Source organism: Pteropus vampyrus, unplaced genomic scaffold, assembly GCF_000151845.1.
Source record: "Pteropus vampyrus isolate Shadow unplaced genomic scaffold, Pvam_2.0 Scaffold21, whole genome shotgun sequence".
NCBI lineage: Eukaryota > Metazoa > Chordata > Mammalia > Chiroptera > Pteropodidae > Pteropus > Pteropus vampyrus.
In genome coordinates this window covers 12,115,184-12,141,826 of record NW_011888802.1, presented here as the reverse complement: position 1 = coordinate 12,141,826, position 26,643 = coordinate 12,115,184, and the positions used below count along the sequence as shown (strand labels likewise).

Below are 26,643 nucleotides of genomic sequence, written 5' to 3'. Positions count from 1 at the left end.
AATTAACTGCACTTCAGTTAACTACAACTGACAATAACTAGGGTGATTATGAGTTGTGGTAAAAGAAAAGGTCGGGACCACTCGGCAGACCCTGTAAACCTAAATATAACCCAGACATTCTCGTCCCAACCTGTAGCTCTCATTTATTAAATAATTTACAAAGAACTGTTAGAGATGATTTAATGAGCAGGCTGAACTTTACCACTTTGCCATTTTGCTAGTTACAAACATATACATTTTGTCTTTAAAATAAAACAGAACACTATTCATTTCCAACGAGACTAGGTTTAAGGGAAAAACAAAAATGAAGCTATAGATATTTTTAAGTTGTATTATGTTATTATAACTATTTAATTAAAAAGTTTAATTACCAGATCAGTGCACAGTTTCTTGCTTAAAAATGTAATACCTCTCAAAGTAGATTTAAAAATTTTTAAAAAGTAAACCAGAGGTCAGAATGAAAAGACTTAAATAATCTAACAAACAGAAACAGAACCATTTCCAATCGGTGACTATTAATGGGAATCCTCACTTTATACAGCAGGTATCGACAACCATTTAGCAATTCTTTAAACAGGCACTTGATAGAGCACTTTTCAGCTAGCATACTCAATACTGGGGCCTCACATATACAAAAAAATATGGCTTTATGACAAAGGATTCAAGATGGCAACAACTTAGAATCCAGTGCCAATATGGATTATAACAAATCCAGTGAGTATTTTGTTTTTCAATTATTCATTGAAAATTTAATCCTGATTAAGAATCGTTGGGCAGGAATTCATGGGTAGTTGATGACTGAAACCAACATTTATGTGAAATGCTTCTGTTAATTTAATCTGTGTACATGGCTTAATTATGACTGGGGATTCAATGTATGAGAAATGAATTATATCAGGATTAAAATTTTAGTACCATATTTAGTACCGTATCACACAGTACCTTTTTCTTCTTTCTTTTTAAATATGTAAACATGCTTGTCCCTTCACCTAAATGCTCACATTTTAAAATCCTTTGTCCTTAAAACATATGTAATGTATCTAATTTTATTTTTCATAAATTATCTGTCAAAAACCCTTTGCCAATCAAACTAAAACCTGTAACTAGAGACAAAGTGATAGAAGAAAATGGAGAAAAATCCCACCCACAAATAAAAAATTATTCATTTAACTATGAATATACTTTACATTCATTTTCTGAATTCCATTTTCACTTTAAACTATAATATGAAATGCATTTTCCTTTATGCATAAAGTGAAGAGTTTTTAATCAGCGTACTACACTGATTTCATAATTATAGTTTAGATATGTATAAGCAAATAATCATTTAACTGATTACTTTTTATAAGACTATTAAACCTGAGTTAACTATTGATATAAGATGAGGTGTTATAAGTAGGGAGTTTCTTATGAAAATACCACAATTCTTTTTCATCTTTATTTCCATGTGGGAAATGCATAAATCACCTTATAACAACGTTCTTTCTTGAAAGTTTATTAAATATATTTCAAAACATTTCATTTATTACCTTTTTCAGTTTTTGTACTGCTTAAATGCAGTTGTATAAATAACATGCTCTGCTTTCTCTGTTCAATTTTTCATACCAAAAGTATGAAAAAAAAAGTCACTATATTTGGATCCTTATTGCACTCTGTTCAGTCAACTCACTTTTCCTTTAAAGAAAATCAAGTATCAGAAATGAGGCCGACTTTTGTGTCCAGATGATATGGTCAGTGGTAATGTCACTGAGGAGAGCGAAGAAACTTCCCAGTATAGACTGTGGGATAGAAAAAGTCTGTAGAGAATAACCATGGAAACAGACTGGCAAAGGATAACACCTATTATAATAACCTGAAAAGAAAAGACAGGGAATGCTTTAACTGCTTGCAAAAAGACAGAAATTATATTCAATTTATTATGAATCTCTGCATATTTTTACATATATGTCATAATATACATATATACACTATATACCATGGGTACATTTTATCCAATAAATTTTTAATAGGAAAATATCACTAATGTTTGGAACTGTAATCATTCAAAGGTAAAATTTCTTTAACAGCATATAGATGCCAAAAATAGACTCAAAAGAATAATTTGCTATGCCATTCTCTCCTTAGAGTGTGCACATGACAGAAAATAACAAGAAAAACCAGGTTCCTGGCTAATCTAGTACTAGGAATAAAGCATGCCCCTACCTGAATCTTGGAGAGTATTCTAAAAGCTCTTTCGAAAATCTTCAAGTCACTTCTCTATTTTTGTAGACTACTTTCCTATCTATTTACCTTCTGTAAATACCTCAGGCTCAGGACACATTTGTGCATTCAAGCACATGCTGCGCTGCTTGTAAAGGAGTCCTGGCAGAACTCCACTTTGAAATGATGGAGCTGTTCACCTAAGAAGGTAGATATCACCTGAACATGGCACTCCAGTCTGCAGTCTGTTAAAGCAACTAGACTGATTTTTATAAATCTATCTTGACTTTTACCATTACACAACCAAAAATTTTAGTCATTTTTCTTAACAAAGGTGTGTTATAGATTCTCTATTTATAATATGGCATTATGAAACAGGCTAAAATATGAACAACAAAGCTATTTTCCATCATTTCGCCTAACAACTAAATTAAAAGTTTTTCTTTTATATTTTGAACTTCTAATATATATAATCACCAGTTCAAAGTTTCATTTTTAAGAATTCAATATTTCGTTTCAAAGTTTTATTTTTAAGAATTCAAGAAATTTCTAAGTGGATAAATAGGCCTTTCCTACTTTAATAATTTCTCAGTAAAGACTCCCCCAAACTATTTTGATCATGTATATTACTTACCTTATCTCTTTGGTAGTCATTAAACATGACAGAAATGCATGCAAGACCTGGATGGCATAAAAACCATAAGATACAGCCCTGAAACAAATGAAAAATAAGTCAAATAAGTGCAGCTATATCTTTATTTTCAGAATGTACCAGATAAAACAAAAACAGTAGCATATTTAGGAGGTCCTACTTGATCTCAAATGGCCTTTAGATAGAACTTGCAATAAAATGTAGAAATAAATTTACCATTGCTGTGACATTAATATTTTATTTCTAATCAAATGGGTATTTTCTGGAGTATATAAAATCTTAAATCCTTTACATATATACACATTTTGATATATTACAAATACATTAAGTAACAAGTCAATCATTGAGAAAAGCAAGGTACAATAGTATAATATTTCTGTAAAAAATAAGAATGTAATGTAACTTCATATTTGCATGTAGGTACACAAAGAAATTCTGTAAGAATGCACAAAAAACTGGCTGACAGTGGTTACCTGTTTGAGGGTTGTGAGTACAGAAGAGAGTGAAACTGGGCATGTAAGAATAGGAAACATGTTAACACTATAGTTTTCAAATATCTCTTGTCTATTTTTCCTAGAACCATGGCAACGTATTCTCTTTTGCAAAATTAAATTTGAAATAAAATAATAAGTTAACAAATAGTAGCTGTTGAGGTACTTAGTATATTAAAGGTAAGGAAAAAATATGTAGAAAATGTGTTTAGTATGCTACTATTTATATAAAAGCAGAGGGTAGCACATAGGAATATATATTAAAAATTCTCTGGAAGGATAAGTTAAAAATTAGTAGCAGTGATATGTGAGAAGGTGATAACTGAGTAGATGACAGAGTGGTAAGAAACACATTTTGCTATTTTTTAAATACTTGTGGATGTTTGAACCTATTCAAAAAATTAAATTATAACATATACAAATAACTTTTTTAATAAAAAAGTTTAGTACTACTTTAAACATTAAAAGAAAAAAATTTGTTTCTAAAAACTTTAAAAAATATACTAAGTTTCTAAACAATAAGTACTACTATCCATGTGAAAAATTCAAAAGCAAATGGCATCTTCTTGCCTATGTGGTACTCCAAAGCCTGAAGGGGGTTCCGAGGGCTGCAGGAGCAGCTTTAAAATGCTCTACACTAGGAATAAAAAGGAATTTGGCCCTCCTTCAACAGCTACCTCTTACTGCTCAGGGACTCTGTGGACTAGGGTGGGTCGACTTAAACAGCTTACCAGAATGTTGTTTAAAGTTGCTAAAATGAAGCAATACGGATTGTCTCAATCTGACATAAAAACATAACCTTCTAGGGAGGGAGGCTTGTAATGTTACCGCCCCAACCTCTCTCGTGATCTTTTCCTTTAATAACATGTAAAGAAGAGATCAAATTCGTAAAGAAAAGATGAAATTCGCTTTTAGATCTCACTACCAGGAGGATATAGAGACGGGGAATAAAATGAACATCTTACAGTGAAACAAACGGCTGCAACAATATGTCCTCAGCTTCCTGGTTCCATCTGCTCATGCTGAAGGATAACTCCTCACTGTTTGTTAAAAATTCTGAGTAACAGTTCAGTTAATTAATAACTGTTTTTTGAGAAATGCAAACTATATTCTAATTAAAAAATTAAAAAAAAATTTTTTTTTTAAAATTCTGATACTATAGAAAATATGTAAAATCCCTATTTATAAAAAATCATAAGCCAGGCAAAACTAACCAACCAAAAATTACATGGAAACTACTGTTTTATGGGTTCTGTAAAGTATGGATAAAATCATCTACACTTCACAGGTTGTGAAGATTAAATGAGTTGAAACACAAGAAGGGCTTACAATAGTGCCTGGCACATAATATAAGTTTAATAAATGTCGACGTGCTTATTAACTTCCTGAAGAAAGCATAACAAAGTTGATCATCAGAAAAAGCCATTTTCTAACCAAACCCATACTTTGGCAAATGTGATGTAGAACTCCCTTTTTAGTGTACTTCTCTCCACTGTGATGATCTGGTAGAGTCCACAGCCTAATGACAATGCTAGGCAAATTCTTAAAATGATTAGAAGGATCCCTGCTAAATTGTGGTGTGAATGGTAGCTGTGAGGACTGGTATCTTCAAACTGTTCCCAAAGCAGCAAAATACTCTGCAAAACACAATACATTTAGAAAAAAAAAATCATACCTACTTAGAATAAAGTACTTTTTCAACTCTTAAATATCCCTTTAATAGTGTATAAATGTTCCTAAGAGGTTCTAAGATTTATCAGACTATAAAGGTGTCAAGTAATAAAGCACAGGCAGTCTTTTCCTTGCTGATATCCTAAGCTACAGAAAAGAGATTATCAAATGAGATCACATACAAAAATAAAAAATGCTAAAGACATTTCTAAAGACGAAAATAAGTTGAAAAGATTAAAAGAATAAATATAAACTTTTTTCTAAATCCATCTCTTTCTTACTTCAACACCTTATTAGGAATCAAACTGTTCTGCATTTAAGCCTATGATCTCAAAATAACTTGTAAATATCTCAGTATTTTTTATAATTCAGAAGTTAACAAATCAGAATAGCTGATTTCAGACTTGGTTCTTTTTCCAAGGTAACCTCCCTGGGTACAGGAGAGTATATTTTTAATAGTACCAAGAGCAGAGTTATTTATCCTTATTTGTTTGCTTATCTTTTCTCCCATATTGTTACTGTAACAGTAAAAAGCTCAGCAAATTCCTCATTAAGCTGTTCTGTTTATTGCTATTCAGTAGAAATCAATGTCCACATTTCCTCCATCTTTACCAAACATCAATTACTTAAATTACTATAATGTTTTTACCATCACACATAAGTTGCCCTCTGTGCTTCCTTCACTTGCCAACTCAGCTCTCAAAATTGTGTCTTCAGTGGCTTCCAAAGAATTTAGATCAAAACTCAATTATTAAATCCAATGCTTCGATTTTATGAGGGCTACTAGCAAACTCTTCCTTTCCCTATTCTCAAATATTCTACCCTAATTTTATCCCTGCTACTATTCTTGATAGGTGAACTCCTTTGTCATCTGCACACATGAATTTCCTTCTTGGGCTGAATATTTGCTCTTTTTTACTGAAAATGTTATTCCTCCACTCCACCAAATTATACCCATCTGATTTAAACTACGTTTCTAAACTTAACTTTTACAAAAAAGAGGTGCTACTATAGAACTACCATTTTTACAAAAAAGAGGTGCTACTATAGAACTACCATTTCCTACTATCTCCGTGAGGTGATGGATGTTAACTGGCTTAATTGTGATCATCTCACAATATATATATGTATACCAAAACATCAAATTATACACCTTAAATACATACAATTTCTATTTCCACTAAAGCAGAAAAGACACTACCAATGACCATGACACATTCTTATAATTTGAGCTCCCACATTTTCATATATGTATGCAAATACATGACCTGTGGAACATATGAATGTATTTATATAGTCTCTCGTTGCCTTTATCATCCACCTTGTCTGGGTTGTTGTTGAAGACTAGGGCCATGTCTAATGTAGTCTTCACAAATGCCCCCATACACTCTTAATTTGTATTTATCAGTTCTTAATTTGTGTTTGTCAATGATAATGAATTTAAATTACGATGAAATAAAAATTCAATTAAAAAAAAGCTACTAATTGAGAAATGAGAATTTAATACTAACACTACTCTCCACAATTCCTGAATCAAATATGTTAAGTTGGTAGAATCTTGCCCTTATTTTAATCACTTCTAATTTAGTTCTTTCCCATTAGCCCTCCCTTCCTGGCATTACCTCCTTTCTAAATATCACTATCTTTGATCTGGTCTCTTTCTAAACTCAATCATGTAAATTCAATATACCTATTTCACTCGGCACCTACTGTACTTAATAAATACTAGAGGTACAAAGAAGAATAAAGCAGAGACCTTATCTTTTATTTAACGAATTTTGCAATTTATTTAATATTGCATTAAAACTTAGATTATAATGTCCTTTACGAAGCCCAGGTATGTATTTTATTTTCATTTACAGCCATTGATGGTCGCAAACTCAGTACAATTTTTTATGTTTATACCTTTCTTCTGAATTTTTATAAACCCCTGTACACAGGCATACAAGAATCCTAGAATAATGTCTAAACTAGCACTACAGAGGGGGAATAAAAAGCACAGAGGACCTTTCTAAAAGACCGAATTTGTTTTTGTAATTGTTTTCAAAATCATGATCCCAGTCTTTTTTATTCTACATTTTGCTTTTTCATTGATCTCAGATATTCACTTGAATTACTTCATATATAATGTAGAACTGAACCTAAAGATCCTTGCCAATGAATGAACCTCAAATTCACTGATTCACTCATTTAATGTTGAGTGCTTACTATGTGTTACAAAATATGAAAAAAGCTACTAAGTAGGAAATGAGAATCTAACCTAATATTAAACATACTGTGTTTGAATAAGCTGGTAGGAAGTTCAAATTTAGGTAAATTACAATTAATTTCAACACTCAGAAAATTAACATGTTACCTGATCTATCACTCTTTAAATTCACTTTAAAATGACACAAATTCCTCATGGGTCCTGGGTTTCAATTTTGAAATGAGATATGCTCAAATATGCATTTCTGAATACTGAAAAGCAGAGACAGTGAATGTCAATACTCACCTGTGTTATGACAATGAATACGGCAATGCCAGTGGATGCAGGAGTAGAATCCCACTGGAGAGGTCTGCTTTGAGACTTTTTCATTCTGACTATTGTCCAGCCCATGCATAGACTCAGAAGTAGGTATAACATTTGAATTTGAGAAGCGATGTCAAAAACTAACGGGAAACGAAAACTGAAGTCAACCAAGGTTTCATGATACAAAGAATGTGGTCCTTTCTGAGTTGAGAATATAATTATTTCTTACCCACAAAAAGATGGGCATTTTCAAAGAGAAGCTGATGAAATTCAACAATAAGAGTATTTATGTATACAATTCTCAAGAACTAAAACTTCACCATTAAATTCGTAAACATTTATGAAAATAGTTAAAACAATCACAATACTCCTATTTTAATATACATACATATATATAAATATACATGCCCGTATCATATCTTTAAGGTAACTTTAAATTTCTTTGTTTCCCATTTTTTTAGCTTTTCTAACTACATAATCCTGTTATCTATATCTCACTGCTTATTAAAAGAAACAAATTCTAAACATAATTTCTACAATGTAAAGAATATTGGTGCTTTCATTTCTCGGTTGCTCATGTTTTTTTCTGATGGCTGAACTGTAACGTGAAGAATATTTTCTAAAATTATTAATAAGAAATAGCATGACAATAAAATGCATAGCTGCTGTAACATCCAATTAATTATCTTGGCTTTGGTGTCTGAGTTCCAAAGACAAATGAAATAGTCCATGAATTAGTGTGATCTGCCACCAGGTGGCCATCACTTACACTGCAGGGGAAGCCTGCTACTTTAAAAAGGATGCAACAAAACCTCCTGCATCCAGTTCAGCGCTACAAGAAAACAACAATCGATAAGTTCCATGCATATTTTAGAAGCTAGTATTTATCGATTTTAAAAAAGATTATCACTTTTTCATCATGCTGTATTTTGAAATAAATATGTGATCACAATTTCACAAAAGTTTCTTCAAATTGCCATCCATAACTTTGACGTATACAATTTTTACTTCTTTTATATAAAGATATCCTCAGAGAAACAGATAAAATTAGCTATAGTATCATACTTATATTTAAAAGTTATAAGCCGAAGTCCTATTAATAATGTAGTTTTTAATATATATATTTGGCATATTTTCCCTGTTCTGCCATCAAAATTAAAACTAGATACTCCACATTTAACTTATAAACAGCGAATTCTGATAATCAACTGTCATTACATTTGAATGAGGTAAGATGTCATGTTCTTTCAGTTCAAGTACAATTTTCTTTCATCATAGATTTTTAAATGACTGTGATGCCCATTATTTTTATTATATACTCGGTTACTTAAATAAAGAAGCTATAGCCAAAGGAATATTCCTACATAAACTGCTAATAGCAAAAAAAAAAAAAAAAAAATATCTGGGAGGAAAAACACCTGATTTTCTGGCTCATTTCTTTATATGCTAAGTAATGCATATATTGATATAATACTATAACTGTGAGAATAGGTAAAATGCTGCTTATTTGTTAGTGAAAAATAACTAATTGTAGGTAAAAAACACAGATCACACAAAAATCCCATTCTGTGGCATTTTATTTAAAATCTTGAAATTTTAATCATTTAACTAACCAAACTGTTGTGAGAACTACCAAAATGAGCAACATCGATTTACTGCAGTTTTTGAAAAAAGACTTTTGCTTTGTAACCTACAGTTAAGAAGATGTCAGAAAGACTAATATGCTGTTTTGCATATAGCAGACACAAAAAATTCAAAAATCCTTGAGTTTACTAACAGCTTTGCCACTGATGGGCTTTTGTCTGTTTTGCCTCTTTGGACCTCAATTTCCTAAATTGCATAAGCTAAATTAGTTCTAAGGTTCTGTCCAACTTTAAAATACTTATGATTCTGTTAAACATCCTGAGTCATGTAAGAGAAAAAAGTGTGAGAAACTAAGAGCTCTAGATAATGTTAAAAAAAGGAGAAGCAATTCTTGTTCATGTCCAACAGGTGAACAGTACACTTTCTCTTCACAAGAAAATGAAAGGTTCTAGAAGTCTTAGAATCTTAAAATAGGCAGCAAGGTCAGGAAAAGTGGGTCCTGAAATGATTAGAGAGATTACCATAAGATACTCTATTAAAAGAGTAACAAGACTAAAGGAGGAATATGGAAACACAAAGAAAAGTAAATCCTAAAATGGTGCCATATTCAGAATCTACATTTTTAGAGCAAATCTTAACTTTTCCAGGACTAAAAATGGCATATGACCTGATGTCCCTATGAAGTTCTCTTTACAAAGTCATACTTATAGAAACTTTTAAATATTTTTTCTCATCATGCTTAACTGAAAAATTACTTCATAAGCATTCCTCTTATGGAGGAACACAAAAAAACAAAGGTGTGAGGTCAGCTCAGTTATAGGTGTACTTTATGGCACTGGGTCAGAATAGAGAAAAAGAGTCACAAAAGAGATGAAAATAGGAAAAAAATCTTCACCTTGGGGTAAAAAAAACATGGATCCGAGCCTTGGCACTACCACTCAATAGCTGACTGACATTTAGAAATGTGCTTCATCCACTGAGAGTCTTTATCTGCAAAATAGGGATAAGCAGACCTACACTTCACTGAGGTTTTATTGAGGGTAAGAGAATGCATATAAATGTGCTCTAAAAATTGTGAAGAGCTATACATATTATTGAGAGGGAACTAAACAGGATATATGGGAAGTAAATCTGTAGCCCTGTTTTCAGTCATGCTGAATTCTAACCAACCGTGAACAGAAAAATTATATTATGACAAAATATAATTTCCAAAAAAAGGAAAACAAAAAAGAAGCAGATAGTAAATTTACATTGAAAAGAAAATGCTCAGAAAGATACTCACATTCTGCCAAACTTCCCATAAAAGGTACCCCTATTCCATCTTTGGAGTAACTGAGGAATTGAAGAGGAGAGTATTAGTGTAAATTATAAATGTGAAAAAAAATTGTTTGTAATCAAATCAAGCATAATTTTGGTGGACTAATTAGGATTAATTAGACGTAATGATGAACACAGTTTTAGTGGTTGTGAGTTACCTGGAGAAATGAATGTAATTAGCTAAAGCTGAACCAGCTTGTAACAGCAATGCAGTTGTCAGAACCTTTAAAATCATGTGCATGGGTCCTCCTTTCTTAATAGCCTGCCACAATGATTGAGCATAAATGCAAGCAATCACAAAGTACACTAGGACTAGGAGGAAAAAGAACTCATGTAACCCTGTAAAGAGAAGAAAGGAGTTTGCTTCAGTAAAATAAGCCAGTTAGAGTATTGGGTTGCTTTCAAATCTCCCTGTCAATATACTTCTAGAACTTGTTTTTTAACTGGAGTCATAGCATTCATTTTTGTAAAAGAAAAACAAAAAAGAAAATTATTGAAACTTAAAAATTTTATACTTTTGGATAGTTCTAACTATAGGAAGGCAGATTAAAATAACGTCAATCTATAAAAAGCACAGTAGTCAGGGCATAAGCCCAAAGACTACCAGAAGATTATAGTTTTGTACAAAACCAGTAAAATAATGATTTCAGCATGGCTAAATATAGTTTTACCCCCAAAGTAGATTCCTTTTGTAAGATACTTAGAAACAGATTTAGTCAGTCTACAATAGTATACCCTGACAACTGGTCTCAAAGTGTGATACCCGGGCCAGCAGCAGCAGCATCATTAAGAAACTTGTTAGAAATGGACATTCTTGGGCTTCATCCCAGATCTACTGAATCAAAAACTCTGGGAGCAATCTGGGTTTTAGTAAGCATTTCAGATGATTCTGATGCAGCTAAAGCACAAGAACTACAGTTCTAGAATGTACCATTACCTTAAATTTCCATTTGGACAAAGCTTCAAAATACCTGTCATGACCAGAGCCCCCTTCTGAAGTAAACTGTCTTCAGCCCTGGTCAAAGAGGAAATACTACGGTGACCATGTGATTCTGCTCCAGAATGTAACAAATGGCTATCAATCCACAGAACAGCCAGTAGCCAACAGCATAACTGGGTTCTCAAAGACAAGTTAGGCTAATCACATTCTTTTGAGAAATTAAAACATGGAACATGGAAAGAATTAGGCAATAGAAATTGAAGTTGAAAGGAATTGATATTGGGATGGGACAAAGAAGTCAAACCAGGCCACGATAAAATAAAAATTTTGAGTACACTGAAATTTTAAGTGAGCAAAGGAAGCTGGTTGGTAAGGACAAGAACAAAATAAATATGCAGATTTTATATTAAAAATGGTGCCAGTCATTAAGTGGCATCTAGTTCCTACTAGTAGTGTTTCAGAACAGTTTTCATGCATCCTCTAAATAAACACCTCCTTTTTCTGTGCTATCTAGAATCTTTTGACTGTGTCTTCATTTTTTGAAACTTTCAGAAAATTTTTATAATAAACCACAGGGCTAGCTAGAGTTTAATAGCTTACATTTACTTGATTACATCTAGAGCTAGTCCCTAATTTTAGGGCTTTTGTATTCCAACTAAATAACACTGGAGTATAGTGACAGTATCTCTGAATAGAGCCACCCCTATTGAAATCTGTGGAGGAACAGTCTAAACTGCAGTCACTTCCATTCCAACTGTGAACCCGCTCATTTGGGGTAAACTTCAATCAATAGGTAGAGAAGGGACTACTTCTATTACACGGAAAATAATTTTAGAAAAGCAATCCAGAAGTGACAAATAGTAGGAAAAACAGTCAATAAACAATTCAATCCCAATCATATTTTTGGCATGGTTAGCAGGAAAAAAAAAAAAAAAAAAAAAAAGGAAGGAAAAAGTATTTCAACCACTGGGTGTCTCTCCTGTTCTGCATATATAAATTTTGATAATCCAATTCTCTGGTCCAGGTTAAAAGGCAAATTTAGACGTCAGGAAGAGATTATCAAGCAACAGAAAAAGCATATTTTCTTTTAAAATTCCTTACATAGAAAAGTATTCCAGTTTTAGAAATAATGGGACAATAAGCCTGGATTGTTATAGTAATGAAATAAGATGGAAAACATGTTAAACATAACTGTGAATCAATAAAATTCTTTTTGCCAGCTTTCGTTTTAAATCCTGGTTTTCATCTTTCCTTCTTAGTATAAAGAATTAAATATGGCATTCTATTTAAAGTTTTATTTGTTTATAATTCTTTACAGAATATCCAATACAAGTTAAAGTTTCAGACTCCATTAGGTTACAAATCCACCATGAAAAGAAAATCCTTAGACAATTTACTGAGTAATCAGAATAATGTAGGAGAGGGAGACACTTTTGAAAATGAGACATATGCCACCAGCAAAAAAATGTTTTAGGATTATTCAAGCTTAAATATATCTTCTAGAAAAAGCTAACATTATAACCAACAAATTTTGAGATGATATATTAAATAACTTGAAATAGGACATATGTCCTACCTTTGTTCATTGATTTTTCATCAGTTATTCTTACCTTGACCATATCTGCAAGATAACTTTAAGGATAAACTATTGGCCCTGCACTCAGTGTTCCTTTAAATAAATTATCTCTTGAAAAAAAGTTTTTGTTTTCAGTTATCAATCTTATTTTTGTTCTGCCACTATTCTTCACAAGAAAGCAATCTGTTCACTTTGAAATTAAAATCTAATTTTAAAACAGATGGATACTAGGTATTAAATTTTACCTACACATGAAAAATACTCTTAAATGAGCATGCAACAGGTGACAAACACCTATGTTATTAGAAAATGTATAGATTTTAAGGCAAACTTAATGAGAAGAAGAATTGGCAAAATTCGGTGGAAAGAAATCTTACAGGACAGCTTCAAAAAAAATTCAGCTCTAGCTAAATAATGGGAGATGGGAGAAAAGAGGGTAAGAGAAGGGGAGAAAGTCACTGGGTCATGGGTAAGCACCTGGAACACTCTTGACTACCCACAATGCTTGCTGTCTCAGAGCCCAATGTCCACTCCACCCTCAAATGTCTCAAGATATATCTGTATTAGTCAAAACCAAAGAAATTCCATTTTCCTTGCCCTAAGAGGTAAGCCTAGCCCTGTACTTTGACTCATTACTGTACCCTTATCTTCTTTCTGACACCTTCTATTACATTTTTCTCATGTTGTACAATGAGGGCACATGACCCAGTTCTGACCAACAAAATGTGATGAGGGAGCCTCTGGGAAGGTTTGCCATCAGCCATCCCTCAGTATCCACAAATCCTGTGGATATCAAAATCCACAGATGCTCAATCCCTTACATAAAACAGCATACCAAGATGTGTCAGGTGAACAATGCTCAAACAACAATTGCTGGAGAGAGAATGAGGATCTTTGAAAATGGCTGAAGGCTACAGCAGGGTATGCCTACCCATCACTTCATTCACATGGATTTGGCGTAGTGCTTGGCACATGACAAATTCAAATTTTCCTTTTTGGAACTTTCTGGGATTTTGAAAAATATTTTCAATCTGCAATTGGTTGAATCTATCTGCTGGTACAGAATCCACGAATTTAGAGGGCCAACTATATCTAGATGTGATGCCCAGAACTGCTGCTGTTAACTTTGAACATGACTGAGCTGGCCTAAGGACGAAGATGACAGTCAAAGGATAGTAGGATAGAGAGCTACTGAAGAAAATACCCTGAAGAAGCCTTGAGAATTCTTGTTATGTAAGATAATTAATTTCCTTATTGTCTATACCACTTGCATTAGTGTTTTCTGTTACCTTAAGCCAAAAGCACTCCAATGTATTATCAGCAACATGTTACCAGAGCTAAATGGAAGACCCGACCCATTATCTGTTGGGATAAGAGAGGCAAAAAGGGACAAGAGAATAGAATGAACATATCTGGAATCTTAAAAACAGTGAAATGGCAGATGTGACAGAGCTTGTAATATTATTCCAATAAAAACCAGTCTACTTTAGATGATATTGCTTTAACTCTCAGAATTCTGACTACTTCTTTTGGTCTCTAACAAGAACACAAACAGAGTTAATGAGGATTCTAATTTTTAAGAAGGAGTTTTATTTTATTCTACCTTAAAGGATGATATTCCTATGTAGTATTTTGTCAAATGGCATCACACTTGCCTTATTTTGTTTTATTTTATGTTTTCAAAATCTAGAACAAGTGTGTAAAATATAGAAAAAAACAAAGTCTGGTAGATATAAAATACATAATTGGTTTGAAAGAAAGCAAATTATAAAATTTAACCAGAATAACATGCAACATTAATTGCAGCTATCTGCACCAGGTTATTCTAATTCAAATCTCTCATACATGTGGTTTAACATCAATTCTCAATAAAAAGCATAACAAATCAATTTTCCCTACTCAGGGCAGAAGATTAGACAAATGAGCAAAAGTGTCTAAAATGAACTAATTGGGGATTATTCTCTGGAAATGAATTCCATACCTGAGCTATGGAGTAGAAGGAATCCTTCTTAAGGCTCTACTTGAAAATCAACACATTACCAAAGCAATGTGGAATACGGACTTTTAGATCAGTGGTTCTGTGAGTAGTGACCAACTACAAATGCCTGGTTTTCACTCCAAAATTGAATCTATGAGTGTCTAGTTGAATCTATAAGTCTTCCAGATGCATACACATCTGTGTGTTGGGTTAAGAACCACTGATTTAGATTTCAATGTAGAATTAACCACATTTTATGGCAATGTAGAATAAATCACATGTTAAGGCCTTTAGGCATTTTAATCAATAAAATGATGTGATCCTTAAGAATTAAGCCAGCCACATAACGAATTTGAATACTTTTGAGAACTTCTGGCACTTTTCAATCATCAATCCCTATAGATTAGCTTTGCATAGAGAGAATCCCATGCTTCATGAAAATACATACTATAGTGAGGTTTTGTCCCTTATTTAAATATTGTTGATGGCATGAGCAATGTAACTTTCTCCATTCTACTATTGAAAAAATATATTTTAGACTTAAGTGTAAGCATCTAATCAAAATCAGTCACAGGAGATTGGTCAGAACAAATTAGGAATAAGAACTGAATCATAATGCTTAGTGTGAACTCTAAAGAAAGAGCTGGCCATAATTCAGGATGTTGAAAATAATACTAGAAGAGATGGGAAAGGTTCAAGATGAGCCAGAGTGAGAATGATCACATTCAGTGCCCAAGTATGGCACAGGGCACAAATCTGATCACTTTATGGTCTGTGGTCAACGTTCACATGTCAAATTGGGAAAGAGGAAAGAGACCAGAAACGAGAGCCTGGGCAAGGAGGCAAGAAAAAGTATATCAGAATCCAGCAGCATCTCATGGATCCATACAACAAATAAAACAACCTCTTTAGCCAAAGGCCTACTACCTAGACAGCAGTAGGGGGTAGGGCTTATTGATCTGGATTCCACTAGCAGCAGTAGGTTTTCCATGTACAGTGACTGTATGCAGCAGAGCATTACTTCTTATTGAGCCTTGACCAGTCCTAAAAATAAGTATCACATGAAATAATGAAGTCTTATGGTTAAAAGGGTCCTTATAAACAATTTAGTCCAACATGCTATTTGTAGACATGAGTTTCATCAATGCCTTTTCAAACTATGAAAAATAAATGCCAACATCCTTTAAAAAGATAAAAGAAATGGTGGGACTGATTTAACTTCCAATAACGATCTACATTGATCTAAACTACCATTAAGTGAAATTTAACCTTTAAGTTCATTTGCATTCAAAAACTACTTGAGTAGCTTACCCTTCTGTCATTTCCTTTACAGAAAAAACTTCTAAAATTAACTATTTTAAAACATTTAACATCCCACTTTGACACTATGTGTAGGGGGGTGTGTGTGTGTGTATGTGTGTGTATTCAGAACAAAGGATTTTTAAAAAAGTTTACCTCTTGTGATCTACTGTCTGTAACATATGCTCCTTGAGCTGCTTTTCTAGCTGTGGCAATTACACTTTGAACTAAACAACTGTATACTGTAGCCTCAACTCCTGCCCTAGCTCTATCTACCCACCTCAATGGCCAATGAGATACAAAGAGACTGAATTTTTCTCTAAGCAGATTGACTCTTCTAAATGAGTAATGAACTTATGTATCCCTTTTCTTAGAGAGACAGCCTACAGATCTTAGTTTTCATTCTGACATGTTAATTTACAAATCTATTAAGATACTTTATGGCATGCCTATCATGAATCACAGGAAGTCATTCATTTCTCTTTGGGCTAGGTATCTCACTTCAGTAGTATAGTACATAGTCAAACTAAAATTTTGATGAAATATTTAATGGGAGTAAATCTAATTTTGGAAAGCATTATAAACTGATCACTCCTAAAATGGTTGAAAGCTCCGATAAGGGCAATTCTTAAATTTGCTCAAACAACCTACTGAAAGGATGGTCATACAAAGTAGCACAGTTTCTAATCTCTATTATTGAGTTGCCAATTTAGATTGCTCAACTTACTAACATTTTTCTGTTTATAAAAATAATGCTAAGTTATCATTAAAAAAATCTAAAATTTATAGAGGAAAATAAAACTATTTATAATTCTACCACCCAACAAATGGAAATAATCTGTTAATATTTTTATACTTCTGTTTATTCTCTATATTTTTAACATACTTGAAATCATACAATATAAAATTGTGTCTTTTTTAACTTAATAGTATAGCTATGAATATGCTATAGGAAGATTCATTTAACTATTTCCTACTGTTGGACACATAAGTTTGTTTAATTTTTAATATTCTAAAAACAATGTGAAAAACATTTATGCATAAATTTTTTTCTGTATTTAGAACATATATTTAATGGATATTCTTACCAGATTCTCCAGCACTAAAATGATCAAGTGGATTTCCTTCAGCATCGGGGTTTAGTAACATCATTTCAAATGATATATCTTCCACCTGATAATTCTCATTGTCATCTTTGCACGTATACTTGTCTGCATAAAACATGTGCCATGATTGTGGATATGGAATCTGGGACACTGTCAGATTATGTTCAGTCTGGTTCATGGTCACTTTAAAGAGAAAAAAAAAATGGCACTTTCAAAGCAAAATTCTCAAATGTATTCATTGTTTTGGTCATATAATCAATTTTAAGTTAGAAAGCTCTTATTTCTTGTTGCCTTAGAAATCCAAACCCTGTTGTAGTATTGGGATATGGTTTGTAAACCATAATGTAGATAAAAACATATATTAACCAAAGGAATCACTATAAAAGTACTACGAAACACCAGAAAGTAGAATGGTTTCACTGAAACTCTGAATTTTAATTTTAAATATTTTCAGATTTTTTGAGTGGGTTAGTGACATTAAAATTTTTTCTCATTGTAGTAAAATACACAAAAAGTTACCATTTTAACAATTTTCAGGAGTACAGTTCTGTGGCATTAAGTCCATTCATAATGCTGCATAACCATCACAGTGACATTTTTGGAAATTACCTATTTGAGTTAAATGTAAAATGGAGCATTCAACATAGGAAATCATGTCTAAAAACTATGACAAATACCTTCAAAAGATTTTCATTTTCCAAAATCTTTTTCTGATTGGTAATTCTTTAAAAAGGTATGGAAAGTGGAACAATAGAAATTATAAGAAGAGTTATACTGGGTCAGGTCTACATAGTGGCAGGGGAGAGGGGACTCATCAGTGTTGCCCTCACATAGATCTGTGCTTGAATGCTGACTCCAATACTTACCTTCTATGTGACCTCGGGCAAGTTACATAAGCAATGACACTCACTTTCTTCGTCTGTAAAATGAGGATAATAGAGCAAATAGCTGATGCTAGGACTACGTTATATGAGGGACTATGCATGGTATCTGGCATACAGTAGTTGCTGAATAAAGGTTAATACTCCTTTTCCTTTCTTTAAAACAAGGTGGTTATACTAACAAGTGGTTCTCAATCCAGGGTAATTCTGTTCCCTTCCAGGGCATTTGAAAATGTATACTGACAGTTTTGTTGTCACAATAGTTGAGAAGATACTTGGCAGGGGCTGTGTATGTTAAGCCTCATGCAATCCAAGGTAAAGTCTCACACGATAAAGACCTAGTCCCTCCAAAATGCCAATAATACCCTCTTTGAGAAACACTAAAGGATGTCTACGATCTCTTCTCGATTTAAAACTATGAATCTGACCTAAGAGATACTTGCTAACACTATCAGACAGTTATAGGAGAGCAGTGCCTCAAACACTTTGTATAATAAAAAGAGAAGAGTTAAAAGAGCAAGTCTTAGCCCTACTACTTACTAACCTTATCACTCAGCAAATAAATTACTTAACCTCTCTAAATTTGCTTTTCAGTAGTAAAATTAAGATACCTGCCCTATTTCTCTCAGATTCTCGTGAGGAGCAAATAAAATGGTATATGAAAATCTTATATATTCTTAAAATACAAGATTACGATGGGCCCGATTCCCAACTCCAGACTGCCCCTACAGCCCGCTAGTCTACATCTTCTCAAGGGAAGAAAAAAAACTTTAAAATAAATAAAAGCCATGTCTCGAGATAACTGTGGAAATATGCATATGAAAGAGATTTTAGAGGACATTGTGAAATTATTCATTTTCTTAGGTGTAATATGATATTGTGATTATGGAGAATAAGGTCTTTATGCTTATAAGGTGTAGGCTGAAATATGGTGGTCAAACTGCTCATGATGCCCACAGCTTATTTTTATAGCTCCATTAAAAATGAAAATCACACACATACAAATGTAAAGCAAATGCAACAAAATATGTTGGTTGTACTATACTTTCAATTTTCTGTATTGACTGAAAATTTTCCTAATAAAAAGTTTGGAAAATGTTATTTATAGGTTGTCTTTATAAATGAGATACAGATGTATCTAGTCAGAATTCAAATTTGGACTTCACAATTAGGAATTTCATTAATAGCAGGCAAACTGGGCAAGATGACTTTATCAACAATACCACAGCACTTTTTTTTTTTTTTTTTGGCTATCTTAATTTAGCTGACATTTATACTTTCTTTTTTTTTTGTACTATACAGCTTCTAGAGAAATGTAACAAAGATTCTAATTTCTGTTAAAGATTTGAAGACTTTTAATAAAAATTCAATATATAATCAATAAGTGGCTCAGATATAAGGCCTTTGAAATATACATCCTAGATTATCTAGATTAATCTAGATTATATAAAGGCTCTGCTATGTTGCTGTTCTATCATTTGCACTTTTTCCCCTTAGATAAAATATAAAAATTAACTACTATAGTTTCTTAATATTTCATTTTAAATTATGCAGATTTGCATCAATTTAAAACAAGAGTGTACTTCATAAAGCAATAGTGCCTTTAGTTTCTGTCCTGCTGCCTTTTTCGGCAGGCCTGTAAAACAAGCCTCTTGAAAAAATTGTGTATTCACTGTTTTTGAGACAAGACTACAGCACAGCATGCATTATCTATGCTGACGTAATTAGTACCTCAAATATTAACAACACTTGAATTGCAGAGAATGGCATTGAATGGATAATTGTCCAATTATATTATAAAAGGAAATGAATACTACTAACAAAATACACACAATAATAATATACTAACACCCTTTAAATGACTTACAAACATATCAAATGTACAAAACTATACACATGATGTATAAAGACACTATTGAATATGTTTTATATACAAAATTATATTTAGCTCTTATAATCTGACAGCAAATCACTCTGAATCTCGTTAAATTTTTTTCTTACATAGAAACATCATTTTCGGTGCTTTTAAATGTCTTGTTTGCTTGCTGTAAAAAACTACAAAATAGTTTCCATCATCTTTTTAAAGCTGATGTTTTATAACATTACTGAATGAGGACAAAGAAGACTGAAAAGTAATTTCTCAAACATTAATTTGGGAGAATGTATACTCACAAGTTACATTTGGCACTAGAGGATTTTTCAAATCTGCTAGCCTTTTCATAGTTCATGGCAGCAGAAAGGATTTACATGGGTGTTAGGCATAGTTAGCGAACTCATTACTAAGTAGGTGAAAGGCTATTAATTCTTAAGTCTCATTAATGGCCTGGAAATGAGAATTATTTCTACAAAGAATTATTTAAAAATGTGATACTACTACACTGTCATGAATTTAAGGATATGCTTTTTGCTCCAATGCACCAAAGCTCCTAAATAATAAAATGCTATAAATAAGACAACTAATATATAAAAGTTAGAAAAAATAGTTTTTCTTAAGACTTGGCTTTTGTTATTGGGAAAGGAATTGATGAAATATGTAGAAACTGATATATATCTCACCAGTACTTAATTTATTTCAGGCCCCAAAATTTAACAAAACAATCTCCTTCCTCAAAAATTCCTGCTTCCTGAGATCTTCCATTCCAATAATTGCAAAGAATACCTTTACACTCAGAGAGTAGGGAAGAGGAAGAGAAAATAGAAGAAGAAACAACAGCAAGAGGTTTTATAAGTTACAGCACTATATATATGCAACTCTGTCCTAAAGAGTTATAATTAGAATCACAGGATTTTAGGATTTTCAGAAACCTTAAGAGAAAACTGGTCCAGCTTCCTTGTTGTACAGATAAGTAAAGTGTGGCTCAAAGATAAGATTTTGTTATAAGTCACTAGCAGTGATTCCCAGTTTTGTTGTCTTTCTTTTGTTACCATACTGTTTCCCTGTACATATAAGTTCTTGACTGAAGATATACGTGACTGATAAAAACATTATGATTTTGCAAGTATATACAGTATTGGTATAATACTGACCATGTGATATAAGAAAACAAATTGATTCCTATAGCTCTAAGCTTTAAACTACCTGGTAAGCTTTTATTGGAGAAAGAAAGAGACGTTGAAGTGCTAAATACAAAGCAAACTACCTACAAACCAAAAAACCCCTCAAACACTAAGCTCTATGATAATTCAACCTACAAATACTTAGTAAAAGGCTTAACTCCGCACTCAGTATCCTGAATTCTCATTCTCATAGTTCCATGTAACTAACATTCATAGTCTTATCACAATTGTAATATCACATTTATTCACATTGATGTGGTTCATTCCTGTCACCCCTACTAGTGTTAAGGACTGAAATAGTTTCTGCATTTTGGTCCATGATTTATCACTAGTGCCTAGCATAGTGCATGAAACAACAGAAGTGCTCAGTGAATGAATGAATGAATGAATGAATGAATGAACGAATAGACCAAAAGAGCTCTGCTGCTCTCATTGATTTTTATAACAAATAAATAAAATGTAAAGTGGTAACTATAACAAGTGCTGTGGAGGAAAACAAGAGGCTAGAAAAACTCGAGTTAACTTAGAGGATGGAGGAGGAAAGGAGAGAAAAAGAAGAACAAGCAAAGGAAAAGCTTGTGAAAAGGCTCAGGATAGCACGAAAATAAAACAAGCACTAAATGAAGTGGGAGGGGAACAATGCTGTGAGATGAAGTTGGGAGAGTAAGCAAGGGCCAGACTATAATGGCTTTGCTGATCAAGTTAAGGATGGCTGTCTTTGTCCTAGGAGCAGGAGGAAACCACTGAAGTACTTAAGGGTGTGGTGAGGAAGTGAATGGGACATAATCAAATTTGCTGTTCAGAAAGATCACTCTGGTTACCAAGGGCAATTAGCATGGCTGCAGTGGCCAGGGAGGAAGGCTATTGCAATAGTATAGGCGACAGATTATGGCAGCTTAGAATAACATGGTGGGGATAGAGACGAAGAAGTGTAGATGAATTCAAGATATTTAGAGGTAACTTATTGATTGCAAAGAGATAGAGAGGTTGAAGAGGGGAGTGTTAGAAGACTCTGGTTTCTAGCTTGTTTCCTAGATGGATGGTGGCACAAGTTACGAAAACAAGGAACACTGGAAAAGGATTGGGTTTAGACAGGCAAGAACTTTTTATACATATGTGGAACACTTACATGAGCAAATTGGTATAGAAAGTTAAAGATAAATGATAATGAGCACTTGCACAAATGTCTCAGGTAAGTTCTGAAATTTAGGATTGAAGTAAATAACTATACGTAACTGTCTCTTTGATATCTGAATCAATTAGTTCAGACTTCTGCATATTGTCAATGTCATCACAAATATCTAAATAAAAGATCCCTACAATGAGTGGCAGGATTGGGGATACTAATCTCATTACTATTCTGGCTAGCCACCTTGTGAGGGAATCAGAGCTGCTAATGCTGTTTATTCCTAGATGTTTAGAAATGGCAGTATTTTACTTGGCTAGACTGGATATTTAGAAATGGCAGTATTTTACTTGACTAGACTAAAAGAAGATTCAGAGACTCATTCATATGCAGAACATGACAGGGGAAATATAGGGGAAAAAGGAAAGAATAATAATTCCTATTTTTTTCTCATGGATGTTTCACATGGCTAATGTCTCTGACAACCAACTAACTTACAAGAGGTAAAATGGGTAGCATGGCACATGTTCTTCATTTCTATATTAAAAAGATCTGCATTCAATCTGGATAACTAACATCCTAATAAGTGTGCCAGTGTTAATGAGAATAGAAGAATAGATTCAGGCAACTAGGATAATAAAAGTAGAGGCTCTCTAGAGGCAACCTAAATGTTTACAAATGATGTGGGACTGGTACATCCAAAACGATACATTGTGTCACCATATGACTAGGTCCCGTGTTCCCATAACATGTTGCAAAATAGCGTTACATGAGCTAAATTATACAATTAACTGAGATAATACATTGTGTTTAGTGCTTAGCTCAGTGCTGGCAGATAATAAGCATTTGACAAATTTATCACATTCCATGCTGCCACTGTGTCAAAATATATCTGCCATATTGGTATGAATTATGTGACTGGTAAGAAGTTGGAGTAAAGGAAATTATCTGGATATATTCTCAAAAATTTTGAATGATAAAGGGGAAAAAGGCATTGTATGTTTTGATCAAGGAAAAGGTTCATTTCCTTAAACTTCAGCTTAAAACATAGTAGACAAAGTGTTATCAAACATCTTGGAATGTAAACAGTGTATTTCAATATTAAGGAGGAAAAAAACATATCTGATAATCAAAGAAAAAAAGAGGTACTCACTTGTCAACTGAGCTTTGGATAATTTTTCACTACAACTGTAACTATGACTGCTTTCCTGCAGCTTTAGCCATTCCTGGGCTTGGAACAGGTAGAGTTTAGCTTCTTTTCCAACAGCAACTGCTATGTTGTTGATTCTGACACACAGAAGAGCATGGTCACCTGGACATTAAAATAAAAATTATCAACTAGTTTGATCTTGTACAAAAGTGCAATGGTAGGACAATTCAATACTTCTATTTATCAAAATGGGAATTTAAGAATATAATTTCTTTTAACTCTCACTTAACTAGGTATATCACATTAGAATATTCCATTCAGATGCAAATTGAGATTATGCACATTAATTATCCAAATCAATGTGTGGTGTTTCCTTATACTTCAGCTGATAACTGATGACATTCCACTGAATGAACAGCAACATCTGTATGTGGACCTTCACTATAATAGAATTGTTGCCTCTTTTTACAACCACTCCAGTGTCTTTAACATTTGTTCATAATCTATAGGCATTTCCTGCTAAGTTTCTTTTGTTTTTTAACAACATGGCTGTTACTATTTAATTATACTTTTAATGTAAAAAATAAACATAGTTAATAGCAAGAAAGTTTAAATAAATCAATTTTGGGGTAGACATTTACACCCGACACAAAAGTTGACATCTGTGACTTTTACATGAGAACTTTCAGAATATATGTTGTAAGTCTACTATAGAATACCAGCTACATTTAAGGCCCAGAAATAAATGGCAAAAAAATAGTTACCTCTATGGAAATGGACTCTGGGTGAGAAGTAGGAGATTGCTTTTCATTTTTCATTTTAAGGTTTTCTATTCTCTTACCATCGTTTTTATTTTTGCCAATATAATGATCACTTTGATTAAATGTTTTAAATACATTTAAATGTATAGTATGTATCAAAGAATGTCTAAGTCTCCTATACAAATTGATTAGATTATAAATTATCAAAAGTCTTAAAAGTGACTTTAAGGCCCTATTAACATCTTAAATCACATTCTGAATTATTAGAGTTCATTTTCAGTGTAGTTCTAGTATTATTTTACTGAATTCGAATTCACTGAAAACTGGTAATACTTATATATCTGTATACACACAGAGAGAAATTAAAATACTTGGGATGCTCTATTCCTCAAACTTTCTTGAAAAAATCTGGATTTATTACTTTTCTCCTCTGTTTACCAGGTAATCATCATGAAATACTGGGATTGTCTAAGCCTTGCTTCTAGACATTAGTAATAACCCATGTCACAGCTTCCATACACCCTAGATTTTCAAGCACTGTCCAGACAGTGCCATTTATTGTAGTGACATTGCTATCACTGTCAATAATCAAAAGTATAGTTACAGCCAGTTGATTAAGAAACTAAAGTTTCCTAAAACTAATAAAACTCCATTTCTAGAGTTTCTATTTCATTCACCCAAGGTCTATCCCACATTGGACATTGGAAAACTGGGCTGAATCTCCTTTTCTAAGCTATTTTGAAAACTTTGGATTAAAAAAAATAATTCAGGTTCCCCTCTCTTAACTACCAATTCTGTAATTTTCCAATACTTAAGATTGTTTTCCTATACTGAAAAGTTTCTCATTTCTATTATCTTCTATGAATCCTAAGAAAAAATTCTGATCTTGCATCTTTTAATGCTAAAGACTGTATGAATCAAGGATCCTAACCTTATCGAGGCAACGAATTATTTGAAATATAGTAGCAGCCAAATTAAGAGTACCAAGAGTATGTATCAAGAAAAATTTTGAGGGTGTAAATAAATACAGCAAAGGGCCAGGCCTGGTTAGTACTTGGATGGGAGACCACCTAGGAAGACCAGGTGCTGTAGGTGTAAAAATACATACATACATACATACATACATACATACATACATACAGCAAAAATAAGAATTGTAACTTCATTCACTGAAGAATTATTGATTTTTGAGGGAGACCATAAGGTAAGAATCAAATGCAGTTCTAATTTCAGAAGGGCCAGAGAGGATACAAATTATGACGCTTCCAGGATACACTTACATGAATTTCTGTCAAGTTAATTCTAGGCTTTATAGTCCATAGTAAACCTACTTCTTTAGTAGTGGAGTAACCAAATTGTTCTAGCAATAGTGACAACTAGGTAATCAGATCTTTTATTTGGTTTCCAAAACCTCTCTACTGCAAGTAGGTTTTATCTAATTGATCTTAAAAAACAACAACGAACCCAGAAAATCTACGTTCTGGGGCTTAAATTCACAAATAATTACAGTGCCTTAGTATATATGATCAGGCTGAGACAGAAGTGAGCAAATGATGCTTCTTCGAGACTCTCAAAAAAAGCCAGCAGACGTGTCATCTGTTCAATGTTTATATGGGGAGGGTTGAGGAGGCGGTCCTTTAGGTGCAGAATACAATCAGTAAGCGGGGGAGGATGTTAACAAGGGTGTAGGGAGCAAGAATAGTGGGGTTGGCAATAAACGCATCCCACGATTCCGGTGAGCTGCGGTGCAGGAGGGCTGCGGGCGACGCTGGAATTTAATCCAGGTGAGCTGGGTGAATTCTCGGTCCGGCCGCCTGGCTCCAAGTTTCCCCACGCAAGGGGAGGAGGCACCGCCCCCAGGATGTGCCCACGCGCCTTCATCCTTCACCCCGCCCCCCCACCTACCGTGGAACTCGAAGTGGCCGATGCTCTGGCCCTGAGCGTCTCGGGCCGCGGCGCTGCTGAAGCTGCCTCGCAGCGTCTTACCCTGGCCGCCCAGCGGCCACCAGCAGCAGGTGAGGGCCACAGCCAGCAGCCGCAGCACCCCCATCACCACCTGCCACTAGGCACCCACACGGCGGTCCCTAACCGCCAGCGGCTGCCAGTCCCACGTCGGCAGCTGGAACGGGGGAGGAAGGAGTGGGACCCGTGTCGCGGACCCGCCCTCAGGCTACTGACAGCCAATAAGGCGGGCTCCTCCACCACGAGCCAGAGATACCTACCAATCAAAGACTGAAATGGGCGGGACGTGCACATGAGTGCGTCCCATCATTTCCCTGCCTGTTGACTAGTTCCCGCCTTTTTTATGGAGAATCAAGAGGCTGTTGCTTCAGGTTACGGAAA

General features: G+C 33.7%; 1 protein-coding gene across 2 annotated transcripts; it reads right to left on the bottom strand.

The window, feature by feature from the left end:
* Positions 1-166: 166 nt before the first annotated feature.
* GPR180 (G protein-coupled receptor 180) lies at positions 167-26,643 on the bottom strand. Of its 2 annotated transcripts, none has more exons than XM_011355492.2 (9): positions 26,206-26,643; positions 23,543-23,701; positions 17,308-17,508; positions 10,585-10,765; positions 10,392-10,441; positions 7,508-7,665; positions 4,788-4,979; positions 2,834-2,911; positions 167-1,852 (listed from the first exon to the last, which is right to left on the bottom strand). In XM_011355492.2, exons 1-9 carry the CDS (start codon positions 26,348-26,350, stop codon positions 1,694-1,696), a joined length of 1,323 nt encoding a protein of 440 aa, XP_011353794.1. In that variant the 5' UTR covers positions 26,351-26,643; the 3' UTR covers positions 167-1,693. The 2 variants fall into 2 exon arrangements, 1 of the variants encoding a protein (XP_011353794.1); XR_002779231.1 differs by lacking the exon at positions 167-1,852 and adding an exon at positions 4,308-4,398 and having other exon boundaries at positions 2,841-2,911; positions 26,206-26,450.

What these genes read in the sequence shown, in the direction of transcription:
- GPR180 (XM_011355492.2), bottom strand. Translation starts at nt 26,350, where the DNA reads ATGGGGGTGCTGCGGCTGCTGGCTGTGGCCCTCACCTGCTGCTGGTGG. An exon ending in ATCCAAAGCTCAGTTGACAA is followed by an intron (nt 17,509 to 23,542) that starts GTGAGTACCTCT and finishes TTCTCTTTAAAG; the next exon opens with TGACCATGAACCAGACTGAA. An exon ending in ATGACTACCAAAGAGATAAG is followed by an intron (nt 1,853 to 2,833) that starts GTAAGTAATATA and finishes TTTTCTTTTCAG; the next exon opens with GTTATTATAATAGGTGTTAT.